At 40.4% G+C, this 12,893-nt stretch overlaps 1 protein-coding gene across 1 annotated transcript in view; it reads right to left on the bottom strand.

Moving 5' to 3' along the window:
* tp53bp1 (tumor protein p53 binding protein, 1) overlaps window positions 1-12,893 on the bottom strand; it is a 116,421-nt gene that overhangs the window by 24,048 nt on the left and 79,480 nt on the right. Inside the window, 5 exon segments of the mRNA XM_062030482.1 lie at window positions 1,471-1,662; window positions 9,061-9,449; window positions 9,642-9,797; window positions 10,625-10,845; window positions 12,415-12,555. Coding sequence (XP_061886466.1) covers window positions 1,471-1,662; window positions 9,061-9,449; window positions 9,642-9,797; window positions 10,625-10,845; window positions 12,415-12,555 — 1,099 coding nt within the window.

The raw sequence follows: 12,893 nt of genomic DNA, 5'->3' as shown, positions 1-12,893 counted from the left end.
GAGGCTGGGTCTTGGGTGCAGTTGGGCGTTCCAACAGGACAATGACCACAAACACACGTCAACAGTGGTAAAGGAATGGCTAAATCAGACTACAATTAAGGTTTTAGAATGGCCTTCCCAAAGTCCTGACTTAAACCCCAATGAGAACATGTGGACAATGCTGAAGAAACAAGTCCATGTCATAAAACCAACAAATTTAGCTGAACGGCACCAATCTTGTCAAGAGGAGTGGTCAAAAATTCAACTAGATGCTTGTGGATGGCTACCAAAAGTGCCTTATTGCAGTGAAACTTGCCAAGGGACATGTAACCAAATATTAACATTGCTGTATGTATACTTTTGACCCAGCAGATTTGGTCACATTTTCAGTAGACCCATAATAAATTCATAAAAGAACCAAACTTCATGAATGTTCTTTGTGACAAACAAGTATGTGCTCCAATCACTCTATCACAAAAAAAAAAGAGTTGTAGAAATGATTGGAAACTCAAGATAGCCATGACATTATGTTCTTTACAAGTGTATGTAAAGTTTTGATCGCGACTGTATATACATATACATACATACATACACACACAGGCACATTTTTCTCTCTCATTGTGGCCGCTGAGTCAAAATAATTGCCCAAGTGTTGGTTAAATGGAAAGGCTTGTCATAGTCTGGTGATGTCAAAACTGTGCGTCGTCATTTCCAAAGTTCAATGAAAAACTACATTGACTTGATGGCTTTAAACACACTAAGAGGACACATCATATGTTTAAACGTAAAAGTACTGCTACTTTTAATCTACATTGCTGAAAAGATGTATCAATTTGGGCTTTTAAGGATGCTGCTACTGCTGCAGCTACACTCTCCAATTCTGCCTGTACCAACGGCAGTTCTGGATAAGATCCCGGCTGGACATCCAGATTATGGGACAACTTTGACAAGAAATACATTTTGGTTTGTGTTATAAGAAAGATGCGACATTATCTCATGTTTTTAACCTATATTTAACAACAGAAATTCAAAAACAAACAAAAAAGACTTTCTTACGGTGTTTGTGGTTTCATTTCGTGCAGCCCTAGATGGGAATGAGAGTGCTTTGTAACACACCCGAGCGACTAAAAAAACCTGCAAGACGTACCCTGGGCTTGTTGTGCGCCAATTTAAAAATATAATGTACACTTGAGTCATTGTACATGCAATATATAACTACATTGATGATTAAATGCAGTATGTGTTATAATTCCACGAGGGCTTGTTTTATTTTGTGCAGCAGCACACGCTCATACATATGCTTTAGACACTTACAAAAACATTTATGATGTTTCCTGGGCTCAGTGTAAGTGTGGGATGTTTATTTATTTTTTTTACAAGCTGTACACTGACTATTTCACATTATATCAAAGTGTCATTTCTTCAGTGTTGTCCAGTGAAAGGAAATGTAAGACACTTTTTTGAGGTACTGTATGTGTGTATAGTACTTACCCAGGCTGATGTCAGAGGCCTTGGCCAGGGGAGTGGAGGGCTCATACGGTCCAAGGCCGTGCTGCTCCCGCAGTTTGTTTCCCTGCTCCAGGGAGAGGATGACGGACGTCCTGTTGTACCACTGCTTTTGGTCATCTCTCTCCACACTATAGAAGAGGTCCTGGCCCTCTGTTTTATAACCCTTTATGACACCTAAGAACACACAAAAGAGAAAGCGAGAGACTTGTTAGGTGTGAACATCAGCATGCACTAATGCTACTTTTCCACTGCACAGCTCGTTCGACTCGCCTTTGATTGGGACAGTCTTTCTTTGGGAAATACACTTCAAAATAGTACAGTGGCAAAGTGTGAAAATGTGGACCATCAAAGTTTGAGCGACACGCAAACAAACCACAACAATATCTATGTGGCTTTTGGCGAGGACAGAGACCGAGCAAAATTAAGAGTGTGATACTACAGTGCCACAGCTAAGGCACAACAACAGTGTAAGTTACGGCCATTCATTTAAGATTAAAGATTAAAGTACCAATGATTGTCACACACACACTAGATGTGGTGAAATTTGTCCTCTGCATTTGTCACCTCCCCTGGGGAGCAGTGGGCAGCAGCGGCGCCGCGCCCGGGAATCATTTTGGTGATTTAACCCCCAACTCCAACCCTTTGTTGCTGAGTGCCAAGCAGGGAGGTTATGGGTCCCATTTTTATAGTCTTTGGTATGACTCGGCTGGGATTTGAACTCCAACCTACCGATCTCAGGGCGGACACTCTTTTCTACCTTCAAATGACGGAGCAATGACAAATCTGGCACGCTTGGAATCCCATCTAACCAGGTGGTGTAATTAGAACTGGTATTACAACTGGTGAAGCCTCAATTGAACCGAGTGCAGTGGAAAAGGGAAAGTACAGTGGAAACAGTTTAAGTCGATGCCAATCGGACTGGCTGGCTCATGTTAACATGTTGACATGACCAAAATGGAAACCAAAAATAGCCATTGCTTGCACTTTTATGTGTGACTTTAGGCCAGGGGACATAATGTAATGTATTGTTTGTTGACACCAAGACTTGATGAGTTGGTCAACGTAGACAGGTTGTTGACGTAGCCCCTTATCATATCGAGATTATTTTATTGTTGCTAAACGCGTCAAATAGTCAGTCCCAAAGTAAATGTGAAGGTGTTATTGAACCATTTGGGGTTGCATGGCTTTAAGCTCTTTTGAAAGTTAACAAGCTAATTTTTTCTTCCTATCAGTGAATATATGTCTAAGTCAGGGCTATATTTAACAACATAATGAAGAGGGACGCATTTTCAAGAGTCAAAGGGCTCAGGGGCCGGACATCAATATTTGAATGTTTCGTCAGAGAGTGCGTCACAGGTTATATTCCTTTGTGACTGTGTTTATTTAATTATTAGATAAGCACGTCAGCTTTCACACTGCACCGTCAATAAGTTCATTATTCTGCCCTTGCTACTCGATTCCAACGTGTGCAGCTAGACAGAAGCTCCAGGAGTTTTGTTAAGGATTGATGTTCCTTCTTTTGAATTATTTTTTCCCTCAGTTTTTTTTTTTTTTTTACACGTCTTCCTTCATGTAGGTTTTCTAGACTGAAAATAAACATTAAATAAGCATTACCAAATTATAAAGTCAATTTTGTATTTTACATATATAATGCCCATTGTGTATTTTGCATAAATAAAATAGGTTTAATGTTGTTAATACATTCACACAAGATACAAGGTGTAGCGCTATTGCCCTCTACTAGTCAAATTTAGCGCTACATGCATTAACAAGCTTTAATTGCCCAGAGTTACTCTAAGACAAAAAAACACCACGACCACAAATACAAGAGACATCACAAAGTCAGCAATTTCAATACAAGACAAATTATATATATTTATGCTCAATATTTATTTACAAATATTTGACTAAGTCATACTTGCCAACCCTCCCGTTTTTAGCGGGAGACTCCCGGTATTCAGCGCCTCTCCCGATAACCTCCCGGCAGAAATTTTCTCCCGACAAACTCCCGGTATTCAGCCGGAGCTGGAGGCCACGCCCCCTCCAGCTCAATGCGGAACTGAGTGGGGACAGCCTGTTCTCACGTCCGCTTTCCCACAATATAAACAGCTTGCCTGCCCAATGACGTCATAACATCTACGGCTTTTAGAGAGTAGAGTGCACAACTGCGCACACAACAAGGAGATGAAGCAGAAGAACGAGGAAGTTACAGACATGGCGACGCCGTCGACGAGCAGGATGAAGAAATACGCTTGCAAGTTCCAAAACGAATGGAAACAAGAATTTCAGTTCATCCAGGACAGTTCGAACGGGAAGGGGTATGTATGTTGCCTGTACATTTTGTAGAACAGACTTCTCCATTGAACACGGTGGCCGAGTCATGAACGGAGGAGAAGTTAAACAGGACAATACTGCCATTTACTGGATAGCCCCCGGAACACTGAAATTCAAGTATTTATTTTATTTATATGTATAATAAAATAAATATATATACATATATATATATAGCTAGAATTCACTGAAAGTCAAGTATTTCATACGTATATATATATATATATGTATGTATATATATATATATATATATATATATATATATATATATATATATATATATATATATATATATATATATGAAATACTTGCGTTGGTGAATTCTAGCTGTAAATATACTCCCCTATTAACCACGGCCCCAACCACGCCCCCCGCCTCACTCCCGACCACGCCCCCCACGCCCCACCTCCCGGTATCGGAGATCTCAAGGTTGGCAAGGAAGGACTAAGTTTCGCGATGAAGCTTACACGTGTGGATTTCCCATCGTTGTTGCTGCTTATCTAGATTGTGTCCGTCGCAGAACATTCATACTTTTTTTGTTCAGTCGTTAAAAGTCAGATTTATGCAATTAATTTAGATTTTTTTTCATGGTTGAATGAGTAGTCTTTCTCTATTCCTCCACTGTTGCTTCATTTTGACAGATATGCCTCGCTGTTGCCACCTGCGGGGTGGCGGGAGTACTGCATGCATTAGCAATCTTTGTATGAATGGTTTAATAAAGCCTATTTGGGTGATGTTCGGCGGGCCAAATGAAACGCTCTGGCAGGCCGGATGTGGCCCGCGGGCTGCCAGTTGAATAGCACTGGTCTAAGTACTACTGATACTGAGTAATAAGAATTTGAGTACACGGAAAAGGAGGATCTATTTAATGTACCTATATTTTTTCCTAAACATTGCGAAAATCTGTTTGAAATGAGAATCATATTGAATCGAGAATCAATTCTTTAATACAACTGTCACCCCAAGAATCTGTATCAAACTGAATCTTGAGTTTTGTAAGATAACATCCCTATTTGTTTTTGACTAGTCCAACATTTGTTTTCACACGGCCTGCAGTTATAACTGTATCTTGGAATGATATCAAGTCGAAAAGCAGTGAAACAGTGTTCATTTTGGCAGCAGTTTTTAATTTAGTCTTAGTCATAGACTTTTGAAGGAAATGTACTTTAGTCATCTAAATTGATTTTATTTTAGTCTAGTTTTAGTCGACTAAATTCCTGAACATTTTAGTCAACTAAAATATAAAGGATAACACATCTTTGATACCACTTATATTAAGGTTATTAAAATTACTGTAGAACTTAAATCAACTCTGCATAACTTAGCATATACAGATGCATTTCAATAAACTTGAATATGGCGCATCACATTATTTCAGAATTTATTCAGACTAAGACTAATTAAAGCCTCCAAATTTATTTCAGTTAAAGGAGCCATATCTAATAATTTCATGTCAAGTCATCATTAAATGGCCCTGATGTATCAAAAGGCATTAATAAATCATTTATTTTCGAATACCTGATAACAGTAGTTCAACCGGGATATGCTCATTTCAAAATTAGATTTACAGCCCCGAAATCTTGTTATTGTTTTCATTTCGATGCCCCGCCCTCCACCGTTTGACCAATTAAAAGGTCTGTGAGTGTGTCATATCCAGGTTGCCAGTTACACACCACCCTCTTCGTCGCGCTACTGCCACTGGTAAAGTTACTAAACATGTCAGACCTTAGTAAATCTAAAAGGCGTCGTTACGATTCTCAACTTACTTATGACAAAGGTGACAAAGATGGAGGCGATTGAAGGCGGAGAAGATTATTTCATCTGACGCCAAACTGGCTAATTGCCTCCTTGATAGGTAAGTAAGGCATTTACGTTTTCTTATTACTTGTAATACAAACCCCGTTTCCATATGAGTTGGGAAATTGTGTTAGATGTAAATATAAACGGAATACAATGATTTGCAAATCATTTTCAACCCATATTCAGTTGAATATGCTACAAAGACAACATATTTGATGTTCAAACTGATAAACTTTTTTTTTTGTGCAAATTATCATTAACTTTAGAATTTGATGCCAGCAACACGTGACAAAGAAGTTGGGAAAGGTGGCAATAAATACTGATAAAGTTGAGGAATGCTCATCAAAGACTTATTTGGAACATCCCACAGGTGAACAGGCAAATTGGGAACAGGTGGGTGCCATGATTGGGTATAAAAGTAGATTCCATGAAATGCTCAGTCATTCACAAACAAGGATGGGGCGAGGGTCACCACTTTGTCAACAAATGCGTGAGCAAATTGTTGAACAGTTTAAGAACAACATTTCTCAACCAGCTACTACAAGGAATTTAGGGATTTCACCATCTACGGTCCGTAATATCATCAAAGGGTTCAGAGAATCTGGAGAAATCACTGCATGTAAGCAGCTAAGCCCGTGACCTTCGATCCCTCAGGCTGTACTGCATCAACAAGCGACATCAGTGTGTAAAGGATATCACCACATGGGCTCAGGAACACTTCAGAAACCCACTGTCAGTAACTACAGTGGGTCGCTACATCTGCAAGTGCAAGTTAAAACTCTCCTATGCAAGGCGAAAACCGTTGATCAACAACACCCAGAAACGCCGTCGGCTTCACTGGGCCTGAGCTCATCTAAGATGGACTGATACAAAGTGGAAAAGTGTTCTGTGGTCTGACGAGTCCACATTTCAAATTGTTTTTGGAAACTGTGGACGTCATGTCCTCCGGACCAAAGAGGAAAAGAACCACCCGGATTGCTATAGGCGCAAAGTTGAAAAGCCAGCATCTGTGATGGTATGGGGGTGTATTAGTGCCCAAGACATGGGTAACTTACACATCTGTGAAGGCGCCATTAATGCTGAAAGGTACATACAGGTTTTTGAGCAACATATGTTGCCATCCAAGCAACAATACCATGGGCGCCCCTGCTTATTTCAACAAGACAATGCCAAGCCACGTGTTACATCAACGTGACTTCATAGTAAAAGAGTGCGGGTACTAGACTGGCCTGCCTGTAGTCCAGACATTGAAAATGTGTGGCGCATTATGAAGCCTAAAATACCACAACTTAAGCTGTACATCAAGCAAGAATGGGAAAGAATTCCACCTGAAAAGCTTAAAAAATGTGTCTCCTCAGTTCCCAAACGTTTACTGAGTGTTGTTAAAAGGAAAGGCCATGTAACACAGTGGTGAACATGCCCTTTCCCAACTACTTTGGCACGTGTTGCAGCCATGAAATTCTAAGTTAATTATTTGCAAAAAAAAATAAAGTTTATGAGTTTGAACATCAAATATCTTGTCTTTGTAGTGCATTCAATTGAATATGGGTTGAAAAGGATTTGCAAATCATTGTATTCCGTTTATATTTACATCCAACACAATTTCCCAACTCATATGGAAACGGGGTTTGTAAATGGAAATGGACATTTGGTATGTAAACTATATTGTCCAATACAGTCTATGATCTTGTCTAACAAAGTTAGTATGTTTGTGCAACGAATGCTTAGTGTGATGCTCAGCTCCGAGTGTAATGCTTAGTTAGCATGCTAGCCCGGTCAATGACACATCGACATACAGGCTAACGGGAAATATATGCCCGTTAGCCTGTATGTCGATGTGTCATCCAACTGACAGGGCAAAATATATTTTAGACAAATAAAGCCTATGTGGATATGGGTAGTGTCAGTGCCTATTTCGTTCTCAATATGCTGATACACTGAGGAAATGTGTTCCAACATTAGCACAGCTAATTGCGGTTTCTGGTACTGTATGTACATCAAACACATTGGGGTGGTATTTGCTTGGCACAATATAATGCATTACATGTAATGACTTTCTACTTTGTGTATTGACATGGTAGTAGGCTATATGATTTATGCGTAACGTGGTCTATGCGTAATGTGGTTTGACTCATAGAATCACACTCTGCACTAAAAGAGGGTGATGTGCGTACATGGAAGAGACAATTATGACTACAAAAAAATATCACTGATCAATAGTTTGTAAAAAAAAAAAAAAAAAAGTTAAAAGAACAACGCCAGTGTACAGTGCATGAAAATGTGTGTGCATCTTTATGGTATAAAAAAAATAAACTAGTTTTATTCTATATTGTGTTTAACTACACAGAGTGCATAATAATTGGCGTCTTCTTGGCCACTGTCCTGTGTAAATACAGCAACCAGTGTTATAAACTAATGTATATAATATGTCTCACATGGCTGTCTTTCTTTGTGTGTTAGCTTGAAAAATATGCTCCTTTGGGTTGTCAAGTTGTGCAATTAATAGCTGAACAGTGTGGCGAGGACATCATTAAAGTACACTGTACAGGTATCTTGCTTATTATATTGGCGGGTAAAATCGAAGCATCATGGTGTATTTGTTACAGTGTGTATATATATATATATATATATATATATATATATATATATATATATATATATATATATATATATATATATAGTTATAGGAGTAACATGTGGACATGATGTAAGCAACCTTGCTCGTGCTCTACCGTCTTTGATATTAACAGTAATTCAGTACAGTATGAGTCATATTGAAATATTAGCTTCGGCCTACCTACTGATGGTTAGTCTGCCAATTGTATTGTTGTCTACCACGGAAAAAGGGGAAGTGCGCCCATTTCTTCGTTTTCTCTTTCTTCCCAGTGTAGAATATATATTGTATTGACATCTTGTATTGCGCCTTCTTTTCTGGTTGAAAAGTCAAGACAAGTGTCCATTATAAAGATGCTGGTTCTGATTGGATGACCGTTGAGCTTTTCCACCCACCCCTCTCCCACTTCAACTGTGATTGGCTATTTTTTCCCACCCACCTACCGACAAAAATAAATATGATTGGATTTGGTCTCTGTCAATGTTTTCGTATAATTTTTTTTTGTTGACTAAATTGTCAATTAATTTTGTCATTGTTTTAGTTAACGTGCTTTTGTTTTAATTCGTTATCGTCCTAATTTTGTCAAGGGGTAAATAGTCCGTTGTTAATAACAAAGACGAACATTTTTAGTCAACACTTTCACTGCAGTGAAATAAGCTTTGTCATGACATATAACACGCCTAGGAATGCAATTAGGGGGCAGCGTCAAATACTGGTTTTGTCATGTAAACAAATGGCAAGGTGTTAAAGCAGGTTCCACTGTACTATTATGTGAGTCTTTGGCCTCTAAGAGCTCAGGTATCATTAGCCCCGGCAACCTTCCTCACCAACACTAAAGAACTCATCTTCCAGCAATGCAGTGACCTCGGACTGTAGCGGAATGGGATCACACAGAAGGACATCCTTCGCTGCCACCTCGCACTCGTAGCCGTCATCAAACCGCAGGCGGAATCTGCCCTCCCCAGGATCTTTCACAATGCGGCCCGAGTAGAAGTAACCATTGGAAGACCACTTGGCCACCACTCGCAATCCCACAAAGCTACTTCGAGCCATGTTTGCTTCCTCTGGGGACGAGCGGAGGGCGTCGGCGTGGAAGGGGATGTCAGCGTCTCTGGGGCTGACTAGGAGCCTCGTGGAGCGTACGCGGGTGTAATGTTCATCCTCTGAGGAGGACAGATGAGCACCTAGCCGAGGCAGGGAGCTAGCATCTCCTCCCCTAGAAGAGTGAGAAGGTTTGATCAAACATCCTGTTGAAACTGATGATGGAAACACAGCAAACATGAATTCAATTAGTGAGAAGAAAAAAGGTGTAGTGTTAAGATTCCAGAAGTAATGTAGGTTCCCTCACTTTGTTTTAACAGTGTTTGTAGGTTATTTGCATGCATGGCGAGCCTCAGAGAGGACTCACCTGGACGGGGGTCGGCCACGTCTAGCCCGTCCTCTGGGGGTGAGCGTAACTACAGCCTCGGACCCGAGGGTACCATAACCTCTGTCCTTTCTGATTACTGCCCCTGCCCCTTGACCCCTATGACCCCTCTGTTTCTGTCCACCTCCCCTTCTGGGACTGCAGACACACAGAGGGGACGATAGAGCCAGTTAGGTTGTGGCAGGCATCAATCTGGGTCTACTCAAATTCAGACCCCATCAAAATAGGAATGATGAGTGGACCCAGATTGATGTCTGGGAACAGCGATCAATAAATCATGAAAGATTAGGGTTAGTCAAAGAAGAAGTGACACAAGAAAAGATTAAGATTGGCTGACACTATGCAAGACCAAATATATTGGAACCCGTTTAAGTCGATTGTCTGCTAATGTCAGCCTCAGATTGGCTGACATTAGCAGTTACAGACCAAAAATAGCTTTGACCATGATTCCGTACATGCGCAAATCTCTCTCCTCCAGTTCCTAACGACATCTAAAAAAATTTAAATGTGTGCATTTGCTGTGGTAAAATTCAGGTTAATAAGGCCATGCTTTTATTTTGAGGTGCACATTTTAATGCTATGTTCCTCATGTGAAAAACCACTAAGTTCTATGTTTTGTGTTGTTTATTGAGTACACACACACGACAGTTGTGGTAAAGGACCAGAAAAAAAGAAGTCTTTTGGGAAATAAGAAAGGATCTCTGATCATATGCCAGAGCTTTGAAGAAAAATAAATGATACTTCCTTTCCTGTTTCCCCTCTCAACATCCGCCTCCTCTTTTAAGCAATAATGATGAAAGTGACAATAAAACACACGGCAACATAAACAGGCAGACTTTTTGTAGGATTTTTTTTGTCAACCTCGACTTGAGCGGGCACATTTTAGGGCTTGGTGCGTTGGTCGACATAAACGGGTTCTACTGTACAAGACGATGATGATGTGCAGAGTGGCGACGGAGAAGTACCTGATGGATTTGGCGCCTCGGCTGGGGGGCATGACAAACTCTGGCCTAAGGAGGCCTGTGGTGCTGCTAGCTCCTCCAGAACTGTGTTGCAGGCTGGAGGCCTTGGATGATAGGGAGCTGATGTCGCCAAGATCACCAGAGGTTAAGGAGCTGCTGCCAGTGTGACTTTGGGAAACGTCACTGTCCAACACCTGACAGTCCACCACTGGGTCCTCGCTCTCCTAAGAACAATGACACGCTCATTACAGCGGCCAAGCACGAAATACGTTTTTCCGACTACAGATTTTTTGTTAATTAGTACAACCGGTTTTACACAAAAAACACCCCACTACCATTAAATCCGACAAAGATTTTTCATAGCTTGTTGTTAAAATAGATTGCATCATAACTTTGCTTCTTTACACATATGCACATGGAGCCTCTTTTATAAGACTGCACAAACTTCAGAATCTACATAAACAATAAAATATTCAGATCTATAAAAGGTGCTCGTACACTTGTACACACTCTTCTCATTATAAATCACACCTGCAGTGAATTGTGTGCAGAGGCGTTCCACCCGAGTCTCCTACAATCATCCATAAATGGTCAATGCTACTAGCTCATGAATATGAATTTTAAAGATCAATCAATCTATCTGCATGCATACAAGATGATTACCTCCACCAAGTTAACTGGTAGTTCTAAACATATTTGTTTTGATTTTCATCTATTTACTCACTTTTGAGTCATGCATAATGGACAATTACACTAATTTGACTTACTCCATTATATCACCTCACGCAAGCCAACCAGCCCCACAAATAGTAGCTCTCAATGGAACCATCAATCCCTGTGCTCTAGAATATGAATGGTACTGTGTAATTGCTGCTCTCTAAACAAATTCAAAGGAGACAACATCAGCCTTGTGTTCGCTTGTAGCAAGGAATAAGCCATTCATATTTTATATGTTTGCCAAAAACGTTGTCTTTTAAACGGTCTTCTTCTAAATAAAGACAAGTGAAAGCAAATAAGAAGAGCACAAGCAAAGCCGTGCAACGGCATCTTGAAAGTAAACAAACATTTGTCGCATCTGCCTTACGTCACTGCTGGAAAACGGCGTAGCAAGACTTGCAATACTTCGTCATCATACGAGATTCTACAGCCAAGGGGGATGGTCAAGTAGAAGAAAAGAGGGGAGGAGGGAGAACTCGAATTGATCCTATATATATGACCATACTAAAAACACATGCTAATGTTGATTAGCCTGTTGTGCTTTAACTATGGACGCCACAGAATTACACATCACTATCTCCATTTGGCTGCAACAATAATTTTTCTTGCAAGCATTGCTCCTCAATTTTTTTTAGCATATCTACTTCTGACTGATGCAGTCAATGTGGCTTGGTTTTTGTTGTTTGCAACGTGGAAAACCAACAATGAAGGCAATTAGGGCAGAGTGTGTACTGTGCAGTGGGAATCTGGCATGTGTCAGTCACGTGATTGACAGGTGATCAGTCTGGGTCTACCCCAGTTCTCACCTCAAGTCAGCTGGGCTTGCCTGTGATCCAGGACAGGGTTAGCAGTATCGAAAATAAACAGAATGGAATGGGAATGGAAGATTGGTATAATTTAAATTAAATTGCTTTATTTGTTTTGGCGAGTTTCAGTCAAAGTAGCTCAGGGACTTCTTTTGAAAAGTGAACATACAGTAACCGACAGTCAAAACTACTGAAATGGCCTGAAAGTAACATTTTTGCATCTAAGAAAAATGAGGCATTATGTTCAAAGAAATTAAATTTTTTGATTACCTCTCTGACTTTGCGGTCCACCTCTTTGCCATCCTCATAATAGACATCGGTAATGATCCGTGTGATGGTGGTTCGTACTTCCTGGATGGTGCGCACATGCCTGCGATGGGAGGGGCCAGCAGTTCTTTTCAAGGGAGGGTTCTGGGATTAGTGGAAAGGACACTGTTAACTTCTAGTTGCGACAATGCATTTGCCCCTTTATTTATAAATGTTAGACCGCATGGTGGTCGAGTGGTTAGCATGTTAATCGCACAGTCCAAAGAACTGGTTTTAATTCTAAATTTGGACATCTCTGTGGAGTTTGCATAATAGAATCCTAACTTAAGAGGTGTTAGCATTCGCCGGATACTTTGGCTTCCTCCTACATTCAAGAAATATGCATGTCAGGTTAATTGAAGACTCTAAATTGTCCATAAGTATGATTGTGAGTGTTAATGGTGGTATGTCTATACGCGTATGCCCTGCAATTGGCTGGCAAC

Source organism: Entelurus aequoreus, linkage group LG02 (genome assembly GCF_033978785.1).
Source record: "Entelurus aequoreus isolate RoL-2023_Sb linkage group LG02, RoL_Eaeq_v1.1, whole genome shotgun sequence".
Lineage (NCBI taxonomy): Eukaryota > Metazoa > Chordata > Actinopteri > Syngnathiformes > Syngnathidae > Entelurus > Entelurus aequoreus.
This window is presented reverse-complemented; position numbering and strand designations above follow the sequence as displayed.